Source organism: Ochotona curzoniae, unplaced genomic scaffold, assembly GCF_017591425.1.
Source record: "Ochotona curzoniae isolate NIBS_2020 unplaced genomic scaffold, NIBS_Ocur_1.0 contig_1, whole genome shotgun sequence".
NCBI classification, from domain to species: domain Eukaryota; kingdom Metazoa; phylum Chordata; class Mammalia; order Lagomorpha; family Ochotonidae; genus Ochotona; species Ochotona curzoniae.
The window spans coordinates 44079595-44096796 of NW_024464918.1; the positions used below are offsets into that span (position 1 = coordinate 44079595).

Consider the following 17202-nt stretch of genomic DNA (forward strand, 5'->3'; position numbering starts at 1 on the left):
AATACAGATGGATGTGTCCACCCGGACACTACACAATGTCCACACGACACAGCGAGTCTTCACCTATAATAAGCACAATGCATAATTTACAACAGAATCTTCATCAAGTAGCTCTGTATTTTTCTTTTCAAAACGGTATTTATTGCGAGTATGTGTTATGAGACAGAAACTGAAAGTAATAGATTATGTTTAAGGTTCTTTCCTCAAGGCTAAACCCTTGAAACATTTCAAAACGGTAAAATTAGTTTTTCAAATTGTGTGGACTCTTCTCAACTTTCCTGAGAAAGTTTTGTTTGTTTGTTTTTTGGGCTTTTGTTTGTTTTTAAAAGCAGGCTTTAAGTGAAGCCTCAATCTAATAACTAGCTCCTCGTAAAGGTAAAACTGCAAGGAGAGATCATCCCAACCCTTTGATGTATTGAAAAAACACAATTAAAAATGCTTTGTCATATAACGTAGACTCAAAAACATTCATATATTCAAAACCCTATATACAGATTTAGATAAAAAATAGCATAAATGCAAGAGGTAGTACATGTAAGTAAATGAATCCAGTAAGGATTATCATGAGGAATACATAGCTTCGTTCTCACTTGAAAAGTTTACAATCTATGAGACAATTTTGAAAAAAAAAAAAAAAAGTTCTGAAAATAAAAGTGAGACACAACTGCCATTGTATTTACCACGGTTTAATTTATTTACCAATCAGATTTCTCATCTCTTCTCATCTAAGGCCCATGATAACACAGAGCCAAGAGGCACACCTTTGAGCAGTGGTATCATGCTGCACAAAAGAACAATTTAAGTCACAAAAGCACATTTTCTACTTTGTTCAGATTATGTGTCCATGAATTCACAGGCATCAGTGGTCAAGTTCCTTCTCATGATTTTTTTTTTCTCGTGTGAATCCTACCTCTTTTGTTCATTTAAATAATAATAATAAAGCTGTTACCCGAGAAAAATCTTGACCGATACAAAATAGGCCAGTGTAAGTTATTTGCTAAATCAAGGATAAAACATTGTTCAGCAATGAAAAAAAAGCCATGGATTATCAAATCAGCGTTGCAGAGGCAGGTGAGCCCTGCTCAGGGCAGCATTCTGTCCAAGGGGTCTTTGCTGTAATCCTGTTAAGGTAAAGGTCCTGCTACCGAGAGTGAGAATCATGCAGGATCTAAGAGGAACAATTAGCAGCTCTCTTACCAGGAAGTTTGCTGTCCGCCAAAAACGTGAAAAATATTACAAGATTGCAGACATCCTGAAACCAGCATCATTTTCCAAGTAGAAGGATTTTCTAATTTTCCACTATTTACTGTGGAATTTCCATAAGGGGTACAAATGATAAGTGGAATGCAGGAGACCATTGATCAAATATTTGAATACACATATTTTTCAAGTTATGAATTATTGGCTTCACAAAATTATTATTGCAAGAGAAAAACAGAATGTGTGTGTATATACACACTACTAGATGCCATGGTTTACGTGTTTTGACAGTAACCTGCTTTTCGGTATTAAATGTCATGAAACCTTACTTTCCATAATACCCTGTTTACCATGACCAGCTACTCAAACCTAAGAAAATGAGAATAAGAAAACACAGCCTATTAAATTTCATTACAATCAGCTGAGACCAAAGATGATTTAGACTGTTGGCTGTTAATGAGAATACATAGTCAACATAGCGATCAGTTCAGTAACACGTATGTGCCATGTTCTTTACGTGTAGCCAAGAAAAATCTACGTACAACTACAGTTCTTCTAAACATGAGCAGCAAGCCATAGACATGCAGAGGATGGGGACTATTCAAAACACCAGATGGATGAGGAGAATCAAATTATTTCTCAAGCATGTTCAATCCTTCTGTGTAGCCTGTCATTAATTAGGGTATAGAAAACCTTAAAAACTGTTATGTGTACTTAGCACTTCAGCAGTTGGGTTCTGCAGAATATAAAATGTGAAGGAAAGCAGGGGAAGGGCGACTGGCCAGTAGGTCTATGTGGGAGGGGCCACCCATGCTCATATGTGAAGCCGGGCTTACTCAGCAAGTCAACATCTGAACGGCCAGATTTCCACGGGAGTGAAGGCCGAAGCAACCTTCTTCAAACATAACACGTCAAAGAGGTCACCTGCCCCGGGAAATCAGTCAGTTGACACAGAAGTGCAAAGTTAACTTTCATCTCGTTTGTTGTTTTTAAAGTAAAACATACTCAAAGCAATAAGGTAGGTAAATTTTACTGCCATTTAACTTTTTCAGTACTAAAAGTTATAGAAATTTAAGTTTATTGTTCACAGAAAATATAACATAAACTGTAAAAATAAGGTATTCTTGACAATACAGCATAGTTCTTCAAGACTTAAATGTACACAACTGACACAAAGCAGAAATAAAAAGGAGAAAGTTCTACTAGAGAAATAACTTGTTTCCACCTGTTCTACGGGAGCACCGCCGTACCAAGGAGACTGCAGCAAGTGCACTAACCAAAGCAGTCGGGGTGTGGACTGGATGGAAGAATGGAGGACGGCATGTCTTCTCTCCCATGAGGTTAAACGAACAGAATTAAGAGAAAGAAAACAAAATGAAGTCTGCAAGTATACCAAAATGAGGCCAAACAGATAGAAGACTTATACAGACATACTCTTGGAAATTTCAAGCACTTGAATCACAAAGATAGTAATGGATGGATATGATTTGGTTTTTATTTGTTTTTAAATTGCCAGACCCAAAAATAAACAAAATATGTGCAAGCAAAACTGAAAAAGCAGCACTGCTCTATCTCAAAGAATCAAAGCTTTCCTTTTTTGTTTTCTCATGCAACAGCAATTAACTTACAGGGAAAAGGAAAGAAAGAATCTAGTTTTTTATTTCATCCAAGACATAAAACCCCACCCTACCATCTTACAATGCTTTTTTAAGTTTGAAAGACAGCATAATAAGATGGCAGCTGGGATCATCTCCAGCTACAAAGCCTTCCCCCATCTCTCCTGGAAGGTTCTCCACACAGGCCCTGACCTAACACCAAGGAAAGAACACCAACATTTATAAGCACATTAGTCAATGGTTTCAGACTCAAAATCATTAACAAAATGATGCAAGACTTTAACAGAATGTTTTTAGGCAAGGCAGAAGCTTGAAATCTGGGGGTTCACAGGCAGCCTGGTTTTGGTTTAGAAGGCAATGCTTCAACACCACAACAGATAAGACAGGCTGCTGCTGATGTTCTTGTGAGCAACAACTACAGAATTTTCAAATAATTTTAACAAAGAAATTTGAAAACTGTTATTTTATACAGATTATCATCAGCGATAATTTTAGTATCAAACACAGCCCTAGCCTGAATGACATTCTTGGCTTTCTCATAACTAGTTTTGACCGTGACAAGTGACCCAGAAGCCTGTATAAGTGGACCTGTCCAGGCAGCAGGAAGAACTCCCACTGGAAATGACCTGCAAACATTTCTCACTCTCTGTGATTCAAAAACAGGCATCTGATTGGGAGGGGCTGGTGGGGAGGCAGCGCCAGTTACTAGTGCTACTGACTAAAGAAGTAGTTTATGATTCTTCGCTAGAAACTGGCAGTTTAATTAATGTGAATAAGTAGTGGAACACAGGAGCTGGCAGTGAGTTCAGTCACTGGAAGCAGTGAGATCATTACACGTTTCCTGTTTGGGAGGCAGTGACAGGGACCGGAGAAGCAGCTCAGTCTTACGGCAGTGCACACTGCTCCTAGCACAGGCCACAAAGGCACACACGTTGCCAGGGGCTACAAACAGCATCGAATTCTAGAGGACATTTTTCTAATTTGCAAGATGGGCAATTTATCAAGTTCATTTTTTTTTTAACTCCATAAAGCTCAACAAATTTTCATTCTGAAATTTTAAATTGGAGGCTTATAAACAACCTCTAAAACCACACCAAAAAGGTGTCATACAAGCAAGTTGCTCATTGCCAGTTATGTGGAACTTTAAAAAGTATTGCATGTAATTTATGCCATGAAAAATATACAGGAAACACTCAAAGGAAAATTAAGATTCTAATTATGACATGTTTGGATGTCAGAAGGATTACTACAGAACTCTAGTGTATTTTAAGCAGTATATTTAACTGCATTTAACTCAAATTTTACATTTCTGATTTTATTTTCTGGTGGCCACTTTAATATGCACCTGCAGGTCAAAACTGTCAAAGCAATTCTGTTAAGACTTTGGAACTGAAAACCATTGCGGGAAAAGGAGCACCATTCAAAAGTCACCATCATACACTCTCATGCTTCCTCCTTTGTATGTAAAACTCTAAATGTTCAGCTTTGGGTTTTCAAACACAGCTTCCAAACCCAGCAGGCAATTTTGTTAGAATCCTATGTAGAGACAGAAAGTCAATCTGTGAGAATTCTGTAATTGGTTCTGCTGCATGGTGCTCGAAGTAAATCTGAGTTTTTATATACAAAATTAATTGTCATTTCTTCAAATGCAATTTGTCTGTTAAATGACAATGTTTTTTAAATAAATAAAAAAATTTAACTTTCCTTTTACAATGCAGGCAGACAGAACAGAACAAACATGACATCAATGATATACTAGTAAAATACACTAAATTCAATAAAAGATGCAGAAACTACAAGGAGAAACTAGGATGAAAAAGAGGCTACAGGGACTATATGGGTTCATTAACACAAAGAATTTTTGAGTCTGGCCTAAATAATCGATTGCCTTTGACATCATTTTGCTTTCCCTTTGTTCAAGTACATTTTTCTCAAAGTCAGCAATACCTTGTCTACCTGTCCTGTCTGGGAGACTGAAAGATAAAGGTCTGTAAGAGAGAAGAACGGAAAGAGCTAGAAAGATCAGGATACTCAGGAGTGACTTGTAAATAATGACAAATTCAGACCCATTTATCCACCTTACGAACAACACAAAATACAGAAACGCTAACCAGTCTTCCCAGCCCCACCCCCCTTACCTTCACCCGCAGGGAGCCTTTCTCCTTAGGCCAATTCTGGGTGCCCCACCACCTCCCACTGCACCCTCCATCTGCCACATCCCGGGGTCAGAGTGACCCGCAAAGGAGGAGGACCGCACAGTCAGGTACGCCTGGCAGGGACAGTGGTCTTCCCCCACCCCGCCAGGAGTGGGACTGAGGCCTCCATCACTGGATATGGAGTACATTCAAGTCAATCTAATAAAATCTGGTTTCTGACAAAGGCACTCGATAAATCCATGCTGCATTTTTAAAGCACTAGCTTAATTATATTTAGGTTAAGATAAACATTATTCCTAAAGTCCTGCAGAAATATTTAAAGTATGGTGGTTCTTTTCATGAAGCATGATGTTCTGGATTTTAATTCTTTCCTGTTACTGCTGCTTTATGATACCTTTAACCAAAATTTTCTAAGATTCAGATAAGTGGTAGGGCATGTATGGCACATAGGTCATAGAAAGCCCACCAAATCATCTGACCCAGCCCTGCCAGAGCAACTGCAGGTGGGACTTGACTCAGTGAGCCTACCAGGCTAACTTGGAAGCTGATAATTACAACGCTTCTCAGGGACGTCCTAAATATCCAAGTGGCCCTACGCAGGGAAAGGATTCTTGATTTAGATTAGTCAAACTTTATATTTTACTCTCAAATAATTTTCTGCAGAACTGTATCTCTGGCTGACCCTAGAGCTAACCAGTTGAATTAACCTGGTATTGTAAAGTCTAAAACAGCTTTCGACATTTCAGTGTCTGGAGTAAGGCTGGCAGCCTTCCAAACCAATTCCAAATACACAAAAACTGATGAAAATTTATATAAATTCAACATGATTTTCAGCATTATTTCTTAAAATGAGATCAGGACTAATTAGCTTTACTGGATTCAAAACTTTATTTAAAAAATAAAATATCTTGGTTCATGACTAAAATATTTGCAGTTATCACAATGTAGAAAAACATTTGGTAAATACAAAAATATGTGATTACTCCAGATGTGAAACATACTTCCTTGTCCAAGCCAAAAACGAAAATGAACTTTGTACCAGGTAACAGCTGACTTTACATACTTACCCGCATTCCAAGCTATTTTGAACAGTAGTACTCCTGTGAAAGGACTTTTTTTTTTTTTTTACTTTTATAAATATTGTATACAGGACACTAATAAGTGCAAGAAAAGCAAAGGGAGCACTGCCCTGGGAGGAGCACTGCCCTGGGGGGGGGGGGAGCACTGCCCTGGGGGGGGAGCACTGCCCTGGGGGGAGCACTGCCCTGGGGGGGGGAGCATTGTCCTGGGGGGGGAGCACTGCCCTGGGAGGGAGCACCCGGGGACACGGTGACTCCAGGTAAGGAGTTAAGTGTATTTTAACATGATTATCCAAAGCCACAATTATATATAGCCATTTCTTTTAGAGTGATAATAATGGATCATGTCACTGTTGTCCTTTGGCATTTAAAAATCTATAACCACATAGTTCCATAAAGCAATGCTTATCAAGTTACACTTGAAGCTATTTTAAGACTTTAAATTTAAAAGTTATAGTTCAGGGCTTAAAGAATCTTTTATTCTACTAGACAATAAATTTCAAAACAACTATAGTAAATAATATTCTTGCTCTTCTGTCCTTGTTCTAAAACAAAATTTCCTCTATTAATCCATGTGTGTTTTCACCTTTCAAAAACCAATACTTTTAAAACTTGGCCATAGAACACACAAATACATAGTCATTTAAGAGTCCCACGCTAAGGACTTCATTACCACCACATGCCCCCGTGTTGGGAATCCAACAGGGAGAGAAAAATGAGATGCAGAGAAATCAGCACGATTCTTAGTTTACAATGGAACATGAGAACATTTTCCTATAAAAGTTTCAAGTCTCTTAACTTCAGATTTCAGAAATATTCATCATTTTGTCCTTCTTTCAACTGAAATGAGCACAAAACTGCATCAAATGGATCCTTCAAAAAATGCCAACAACATTCAGAACTCACCTGTTGTAAATAAGTATCTTCTTTTCTTTATGGTAATATTTAAGTCAAACATACATATGAACAACTAAGTAGAATTTATCTCTGCAACTTCAGTTGCAGCTCTAATATCAAGTGCAGCCTGAATGGACTGTTGGAGGACTCCTCGTCTGTCTAGATTCTCTATGTAACAAGAAACCACCAAGCCATGGGAGAGCAAGAGGCTCTGGCTGGGGGGGACACAGTGCGCACCAAGTCTAAGTTGCATCGGACAGCACAAAGTGTAACAAGCCAGGTCTCTTACAGAACGTGACAGTAACCACGAGTACGTGTGTCAATGTACCAAACGTGTGACCTCACCCTCCTGTCACGGAAACTTGCTTAGAATCCAGAACTCACAGATTAAAGTACTGAATTTCTTTTTTCAAAGTGTGCTAAACTTGCGAAGTGCCAATTTTAACTTCAAACACTGTTTCCTTATGTAATTATACTTCCAGTCCCTTCTCTTTTCAGGAATAGTTTGTGTAACAATTAATTTATATATCCTTCAAGTGTCAGTACCAACATTTTACAAAGCACACATTGGATCTCACTATCCACACAGCTAATCCTTTCTAAAGGAATAAGAATTTGGAACTGCATTTACTGCTCAAGGCCACGATGGCTGTGGCCACAAGAAAAGTCTCAAACACTTAACACACTAAAATGTGCATATTCTTAAACGAATGCAGGAGATTGGGGAACCTAAAGGGTGATACTGAAGGGCAGACGTACAAGCTACAAACCACGCACAATTTTGTTGCACTGAGAACCCTCATTAATCGAAGAGCAGTTTCCATTCTTACCTCGGATTTCTCCAGTTTATTCTGTGCATCAATTTGCGTAACAATCTCATTCATGTTGGTCTCTAACACCATTCCCCCCATCACCATTTCTGCAAGAATATTGTGAACCTAAAAGAAAATATGATTAAGTAAATCCACCAATAATCTCATTTCCATACAAAAAAATCACTCTTACCACTCTGGGGATTCCCATCTTATAGGAGCTATTTTTCAGCAAATGAGAACTAAAATCAAATAGTCTTTAAATAGTGGTTACAGCACCCTCCACGGATAATAAAATCTGTAAACAGTGAAGTATTTGTTTATTATCTACATGATATGTTATACTTATATACCATCTATACACATATATCCATGTTATAAATCTGTTAATTATTTCTAATACTGAATGCAAAGCAAATGCTATATAAATAATTAATTATGATACTGTTATTTAAGAAACCACAAGAAAACCTGTCTACACGTGCTCAGTACAATGCGACTTCTCAGACATTTGAGATCTGCGGTCCGCTGAATTGAGGACTCAGCACTCACAGACAGGGAGATCTGACTATGCACACCTATTTCCTGCAAATCCTAACAGCCCAGCTCTGAGGTCAGATTCTCAGCGGAGAGGTACCGACTGTTACGGGGGAACTCACAGAGAGAAACATCATAACCAGCAGTCAATCTGCTCTCCTGTGACTAAGGACAGTCTCCAAAGACAGGGGAATGTGACAGGCCCTGTGACAGAATCCATGATTCAAGAATTTCTGCACTTTGAGCCCAGACATATCCCCATATTTTATATATTTTGTTTTAAACATATTTTTTATGGAAATAGAAGGGCTGCAACATACTTTTAACAATTTATTAAACTCCTTTGATGCTCACCTAAAATAATAGTTCAAAGAGTTTTTATCCTATTTCTTCAAACTTTTACAGGTACTCGTGTGTTTAAGAGAACAGCAAATATCACAACTGACAATGTATTTTATGGCTTTTCAAGCAGATGTCCTATATACTCAACTGCACAGCTTTTTCTGAGTAAAGATCCTACATTTAAGCTTTCGCTTTGTGATCGTACAAGCAGCAACATAGGGAAATGATTCTCAGTAGCCTCAGAGACACTGATGCAAGCACAGCACCGGCCCCACCATGCTTCCACACAGGGTTAGGCAACAAATACTCGGTAAACACGTTTTACAGGAAGCACCACCTTCTCTACTTGCAAAAGGAAACTGAATAGCAACTGAAAAAATAAAAACCACAAAGCAGAGCCATAAATTTGCTCTTAAAAACTACTAAAACAGAATAGTCAATAATGGTGAAACAACAACAAAAAAAACCTCTAAAATTATTTCCAATGGGATTAGAAAACTTGAAAAACAGAGTTGGTGGGGGCAAAAGAAAGACTGAGCTCCCATTCACTGGTTCACGTCCCAGGTGGAAGCCAGGAAAGCAAGTCTAGATACCCCACATGGGTGGCAGCAACACAAGCATTTGAGCAATTACCCACAGCCTCTCAAGGAGCTGGAATCAGAGCCGGATTCAAACCCAGGGTGAGCTACACTCAAGCCCAGGTACCTGGTATGGGATGGGGCCTCTGCACTGTTGAACCAAATACCCATCTCCAGTGATCTCTACAAACAGACATTAAAGAAACGTGTGTGTGTGTGTGCGCACATTTCCCAGTCTGGTTCATGTAGCATCTCTTACAACAAGCATACATACCAAGAACATCACTTGTAAACATTCTCCACTAAAAGGCACCAGGTTCCTTGGAGAAGTAGCTGACTCAATGGCTGAGACATGGAACAAATAAGGCCTTCTGTCTGCTGCTGCAAAGGCCCAGAACCAACAAGCGGCTGCACGACTACCAGCCCTACTGGAGTGCAGCTTTCATGTGCACTGACAGGCCCACGGCTCCAAGAGCTGGCCGAGAGGTGAGCGCAGTGAGTCCACCAGAACAGAGAGCAGCAGTCAGAGCCCACGGAGGACTGCTGTGGGCACCACCCAGGGGGTAGAGAAGACAACCCGAAGGGGTTAGCACAGACGGGCATCCCGCACATCTGCACTGCATTAAAACCAAACAAATACGCCAAAACTCTGTCATAAGGATTTTTGGTGGCTATCAGGAAACTGAACCATAATGAAAACCGGTAAAACATAAAGGGACATATACCAAAATTTTTTCCTATGTAAAATACCTTTTAAATTCCTAATCTGTTTTATTTATAATCTTAACATATCAAATATCTCTAATTTTAGCCACTGATTTCCTTCTTCCCAATTCATCTGATCAGCCTCTACTTACACAATTTTTTTCTGAGCGATCCTACACTTTCCATCAGTGACTGCTGCTTTTCCCTTTCTTAACCAAGCATGCTTTATTACTTACAAAACCACTGAGCCTTTTTTGATCACTGGGATACGTGTCTAATTGCTTCCTCTAATAATCCCCTCTCTTTCAGTTGGATAAGATCCTCAAAACACCATCACACCACCTGTTCAAAACACCAGCCTGCTATCTTCCCCTCAGGTGCTCTATCACCTTATCATTCGTTTCTAAGCCTCAAGATTACTTCCTGCACTTGTTTTTCCATGTGTAATTCAATCCTGACCACCCTTTCCTTTTAAATGTTTTACTTGAAAAACACACATTGCAGCCCAGAATGACTTTTCCACATCCCAGCACGCACAGGTCATCATTTTCCAAGGTGGAATGCCGCCCCGCCCTCAGGCAGCTCCTCCTGCTGAAGCATCCTTCCCGGCTGCTTTCCGGCTTCCAGGGACCTGGCAGCACTGCCCTGCACTGGTCTGTCACAGGAACCTGGCTCACAAGAAATGATTCCCACTCAGCCTCCTTCAGCTGATGACAGAGATGGGTGTCTCTCACACCAGGGCCTCTAGAAAAGGAGACACAGGGGCTGGCATCAGAGCTCAACTTGGATGCCCAGGCTAAGTCGGTGAAGGGATGTAGAGGACTGGGCCAAGAATACCCACAGCTGTCCACAACAAAGCCACACTTCCTCCATAGCAGCTCTACACAGATCTTAAGCTGCTCTTCTGACTCAAAGTTTTGCTGCTTTGTCCCAGGCAGGGCCACCCAGCCAGAGCTGCCTCCACTCAGAGCCACAGTCTTCAGGAACCCCAAGCAGGAAACAGCTGGGGAAACAAAGTATGCTGGACACACAGTGCAAAGAGTAAACCAAGCCACAACATAACTCAATCAGGACACTGAGCCCATTTCTGGTGTTTGAATCCTGATAGCTCTCCTGCCTCCCCAGCCTCCCTGCCTCTTCTGCCCATATGAAACCCCCTCAGCCCACAGAGCTGACACCAGTGGCTCTTCCCTGCTTTCAATGGAAAGGCCCAGCCCATGAGTAACAAAACCTTTCCTATCCTCTGGATGCAGCCTGTGTAGATGGGACCTGCAACTACTTCAGTTATATGACTGCTTCTGCAACTAGTACTTAAAGATTTACAGTGATAAACTGGTAAGAAACACAATGGAAAAAAAAAAAAGCAGGTGCTTTTGGCTTAGGGCTTGGGCAGCAGGTCATGCAAAAATGGTTGTCTCAAGGATAGAAAGTGCTTCATGTACACAGTGGCAACACACTGGGCAGAACTATCAACTGTGACATCCTGACACAGATGTCTAATGAAAAGCTTTCTCTCTGATTTGGAGACTAACAACGTTCACCTTTGCCAGAGTGAGAGCAGGCAAAATGTGATCAACACAGAGCACAGACGAGAAACACACCCTTGTATTTTTAATAACACTGATTTACTGGAGAGGCAGAGAGAAAGGGAAGCGGAAAGAGAACTCTTATATCCGCTGGCTCACTCCCCAGATGGTACAACTGCCCAAAGCGGGCTAGGCCACAGCCAGAAGCCCAGAACTCCGGCTGGCCTGAGGCCACTCTCCGTAGCTTTCTCAGGCACATCAGCAGGGAGCTGGATTGAAAGCAAAGCAGTTGGGAATTACAATTCCAAGTGGGAATGTAATCCACTGCACCACAAAGGCCCAGGCCTCCCCCGTTACCTTTCCCAGCTCCTTGCTACGGTCTTGAATGGCTCACTCTGACATACAGTCCAAGAGCTATTCACACCAGGTGTGGCGAGATGCAGTCTGAAGGCTGAGTGCAGAACTCTGCATCACCTTTCACAGCAGAAGACCTGAGACCCTCAGAAGACCCCTGCCAGTTAGAAGGCCACAGCACCTTCAAAGTTGAAACAAACCCAACTTTCATCAAAGGGCTAAAAGTCAGGTTAGCCTCACTTTGCACAAGGAATGTGGGGATGGGAAAGATCCATCTTACTGGTATCTGACTTGTTACCCACCCCACAAACTTGTGCTGCGTTACACTGAAAAAAATCAAGACAAGACTCCAGCCTAGAGACCGGTGCATTGCCACTGCACGAAAAGCTACTGTCTGTGGTGCCAGCATCCCATTTAGGCCACGGCTCACATGCCGGCTGCTCCACTTCTGATTAGACACCACTCCACCTGTCTCTCAGTACCAGCTCTCAATGGCCTCCTGCGGCCCTCTCTTCTCTGAGCCCTGTTGTGGTCTCAGTTCATTACTTTCTGAACCATTTCAATAGCCTCTTAATTGACTTCTCAACCTCCACATACAGGAAAAAAAAAGTACACATACATGCATAAAGCACCAATGATGCCGATAAACTGCTTTAGAATGCAGTCCCTAGCACAGCTCTTCAGAATGAGAACTGTGTCCACTAGCCCTTCCTCACCAGAGCCTGAACTCTGCCTTGCAGCAGGAGGGCTCCGAGCTGGCAGGTAACTGCCTGCATCCCCAGGCACCAGCTAGATACGGGGCTCCCAGACGGCTGGGGGCATCCCCTCCCTGCAGGGAAACTCATGCCGGGCAGGGTTCAAGTCTTGGCAACCAAGCACACCTGTTCACAGTCAAATGATTTATGAGTTGATTACAAATTAAAAGAATAAAAAAAAAATTCACTAAAGCCAATTTTATTGATTAATACAAATGAATGTTTTTCTTAAATAAGAATCTCAGAAGACTTGACAACATAGAAATAGTACCTTGTCTACATGGAAAATCAAATCCAGCTCACAGACATTTTCAAAACACTTGTCTAATGTTTCCACGAATACCTGTGGAAAAGAGAAGAAAAAAGTCTTATAGAACCACATAATTTCATTCAAATCTATTATCTACAAAGCAAACAATTCTTAATTGGGAACTAAAACTTTCAAAACTATATTATCAGATTTTCCTTTTCAAAGCAAAAAATTTTATTACTGCAAAATGAACGGGCTTCAGATAAAATACTTTTCAGTACATAAAACAAATTTTAAAACCAGCAAATCTGAACATTATTTACATAAATGTAAAGCATAAAATCTGGCTTCTTACCATCATGTAAAGAGAAATACATATGAGAGATGTGCGTGGTCTCAGTCCTTATCACATCTTAGCTAACCAATGAGAATCCAGCAGCACTACAAATTACTTATAGAAAAAGCAGACTTTGGAATCAGATTCTGGCTTGACTAAGCTGGATGATCCACATGGGAGTCATCTCACAGGCCCAGGTCCAAACTCTCCACCCCCCCCCCCCCCCCCCCGCCTGGCCTGCTTTCCTGACCAGCTCCTGAGAATAAAGCTCTGACCTTTGCAATGTTCTGAAGTAAATCTGCCTGCATGTCTGTGATCCTGGGTCACAGTGGACCAGTCTGAATGGATATTCTGTTATAATGTGGTTCATAGTAAATGCTATTTTTCCTGGAGTGTCTAGAGCTTACATAAACAATGTCAATCATACAGGAACTACACATCTATGCCACTCAGCCCTGAAAATCCTGGACCCCAGGTTTGGTTGGGTAAGTGTCCCTCAGTGAGAACAGTGTGTATGCATGCACATCCCATTCAGGATCCTGCGACTTCCGATCTCACGTCTTTGCTGAATTTATTACTTACCCTCTCACAGTAATAAACTGTAACAATTCCTGAGTGCTGTCACTCAGATGGTACGGTCACCAAGTGCGGTCACCAAGATGGCACTGGGGGTGCCTGAAACAAGCCTTTTAAAATTGATCCCTTCAACTCCACCTGGCATAAACTCCACTGACTGTTGTACTCGGTTCCTGCTCTCACCATATAATGTACTGGGACAGGATTAAGGATCAAAGGAAAGCGCTATTAACAATTGCATCATAGTGCTCGTTTCAGCAGCACATATTTTAACAATTACATTATAACAATCATATGCACTGTCACAGAAACAACAATAGCCTGGAACAACAAATGGAAAGCAGAGCTATCCCAGGAAGAGAGAAATGTGCGCACATCCTATTTGCACACGATCCTTTGGGGGAGGAGGTAAACCCACACGGCAGGCATCTAGCTAAGGAACCTCTCCAACGTCAGGCCAATCCACACAGCCCCACAGGTCAACGAACAATGGAAACCTGCAACTACCTGACTGTAATCAACAATGTCTTGAACTACAATAAAGGGCAAGCTAAAACGGCTTAGGCTTTGTGGGCCATACAGTGTAGCCCAAAGCAGCCAGACAAAAGGACTGTGCAGGATTTGACCACGCCATTGGGAGACACAAGAGGGCTACACTAAGCAAGCATGCATGCTGTATGTATGTACATGTGACACGTTATATTTTATACATAAAATACACATTTGAAATTACTTTTCTTTTTTTAAAGATTTTTTTTTTTTTAATTTTTATTGGAAAGGCGGATATACAGAGAGGAGAGGCAGAGAGGAAGAACTTCCATCCGATGATTCACTCCCCAAGTGAGCGCAATGGCCGGTGCTATGCCGATCTGAAGCCAGGAGCCTCTTCCAGGTCTCCCACGCGGGTGCAGGGTCCCAAAGCTTTGGGCTGTCCTCGACTGCTTTCCCAGGCCACAGGCAGGGAGCTGGATGGGAAGTAGGGCTGCCGGGATTAGAACCGGCGCCCATATGGGATCCCGGGAGTGCAAGGCGAGGACATTAACCACTGCACCATCGCGCCGGGCCCACTTGTAATTACTTTTATAGGGAGAGGGCAAATTAATCATTGGATGCAAAGGGGGTGGATATACATATTTTGTGAAACAGGTTTGATCTTCCTGTTTCCAGTCACATACCTCCTAGAATCCTTAGAATCTCCAAAGTGATGTGGGCTTTTGCATACTAACTGGATGGACGACTGATGGCTGGGGCCAGTGGTTGGCTTCAGGACCATCGTTAGGGTTGGGAATTGGCTGTAGTTAGAAGAGAGAGATTTCAGCCCAGTGCAGTAGCCTAGTGGCTAAAGTCCTCTCTGCATGCTCCAGGATCCTATATGGGTACTAGTTCCTGTCCCAGCTGCTCCATTTCCCATTTAACTCCCTGTCTCTGGTCTGGGAAAGCAGTCAAGGATGGCCCAAAGCCTTGGGATCCTGTATACGAGCGGGCGACCTGAAAGAAGCTCCTGGCTCCTGGCTTCAGATGGGCTCAGTTCTGGTCACTTGCAGAGTGAACCAGCAGATGGAAGGTCTCTCTCTTTATCTCCTTCTCTGTAAATCCGACTTCCCCAAAAATTAAATAAATATTAAGAAAAAAGAGGGGGGTTTTAGCTCCATTCCCCACCCTCCTTCAGGGGAGCGAGAAGACAGAAGTGGTGTAAGATCATCACCAGTGGTCAATGTTCTAATCCATGCGGCACCAGTGACCCACGGGCATGGCCAAGGCAGGGGCTGTCTGGCGGACACGATGGTAAGGTGGTGAGGACATGTGCTCGGGAACCAGCAGCCCTCGTCACTAACTACAGCCCTGCTGCTACCAGTTACCTGGCCTTCAGCATGTACGCAGCTCCTAATACAGAGCCGTACCATGGGGACAAGGCCACCCGCCTTTCTGTGGTACCGCAGAACCGGAGCAAAGCACTCAGAGCAGGGGACCCAGCACACAGCGAGTAAATGGCAGCCAGTATTAGTTCTACGGCTGTTCAAATTCTGATTGCACAATTAAAATACGGTGATGGGTACTGACAAGAAAGTGAGATAACCACAAAGCTGTCAACACCTGTGATTTTTTTGTTAACTCAGAAGGGAATCAAAACATTGTCCATATTTAAGCCTCAATGATACCATGTACGAAAAACATAAGACATACTCTGTAGCAAAGACATTATAACTACAAGTCCTGAATTTACCAAAAGAATTCTCATCATTTAAAGCATTCAGATACTGTCTAGTCAAAACAAAAATCAAAGACTTCCTTCAAAATACTTTCCACCAATTATTTTTTTGGTTTATCAGAGGTTAATTAATACAGTTAGAAATTCAAAACTCTCCAAGTAGATTTTTTTTTTAACATGAAGGAGGCAAGAGAAAACAGCCTAACTGAAGAAATGAAGAATAAATAGGTAAAAGGCCTTGGAAATTCTAACAGAAGAAACGCCAGCTCCCAAGTCCTTGAAGTACTGCTCAATAGCACCCTCTGGTGCTTCATTCTGAAAACTCAGGAAGTTTACACCCATTTCAACGTAACAGACATTTATCTACTAAACAGCTACTTGGGACAGGGATATCAAAATCAAAGAAGTAAAATCACTGACCTCAAGGAATTCAAATGATTATGAGAAGTAACTTAATTCATTGAATTAATTTGTCTTATTTAGTAATTATCAAGTATTCAAAAATACAAACACTCTACATTCATGGGAAAAATGCAGAAGGTAAAAATAAGATACCACAAAACGTCCTTCAGCAACACCGCTTCTTCGGCAGACTCCTTCAGGGCTTCTAGGTTAAAAAATGCTTTCTTTCTGCATTTATTAACTTTTGTTAAAATTCAGAAGGAACCGATCAAGCAGTTTTAAATCTAGAGTAATGTACCAAATACAAAAGGGGTAACTCATACACTATATGGAATAAAAGGCATAAACTCAGCAATACTACCATTGCAAGAAGCCTTTAGCAATATTTTTTCAGAATTACCAACAAGATGTACATTGTGGTTAGCTAAAGTCCAGAACAGTAATAATAAATGAACAAACAACCCTAGAAACACTGATGCAACAGCAGAACCAGCCGACAAAGGCTGTCAGGCCCCATGAACGACTTCTGACAGACATTTATGAACAGCCGAGGTACACTGTCCAAGCCGGGCTGCAGGCAGGTGCGTCAACAGCACAGCTCCGCTTCCGCCTGGACTCTGGACGGGACCCCCCACCCTGAGCTGCACCCTGCAGAGCCGGTCATGACAACGCTATTCAAACTCAGCACCTATCAAACAGTTGGTGTCAATAAGGAAACTTAAGTGCTGATCAAAGAACCATTTGTTTTCTGTATCAAATTGCAGTAATTTTGAAAGAGTTAATTAACACCATGACTTCTGTGTGATTTCTTTTTAAAAAGAAAGTTAATGATAATAATGGCATTCACGGAGTTCTACTCCACTGGCATTGC

At 41.6% G+C, this 17202-nt stretch overlaps 1 protein-coding gene across 9 annotated transcripts in view; it reads right to left on the reverse strand.

The window, feature by feature from the left end:
• Positions 1-17202, reverse strand: part of AP3S1 (adaptor related protein complex 3 subunit sigma 1) — a 50439-nt gene that overhangs the window by 840 nt on the left and 32397 nt on the right. For 2 of the 9 annotated variants that reach the window (XM_040973089.1, XM_040973149.1), the window contains 2 exons: positions 12829-12900; positions 7779-7886 (listed from right to left, as the gene is read on the reverse strand). The exons of 1 other annotated variant lie outside the window; for it this stretch is intronic. In XM_040973089.1, the coding sequence (XP_040829023.1) occupies positions 7779-7886; positions 12829-12900 (180 nt within the window). Of the gene's footprint in view, positions 1-350; positions 4805-6957; positions 7887-12828; positions 12901-17202 lie in introns of those variants that run through there. 6 more of the 9 variants (XM_040973075.1, XM_040973107.1, XR_005883182.1 and 3 more) reach the window with 6 other exon arrangements.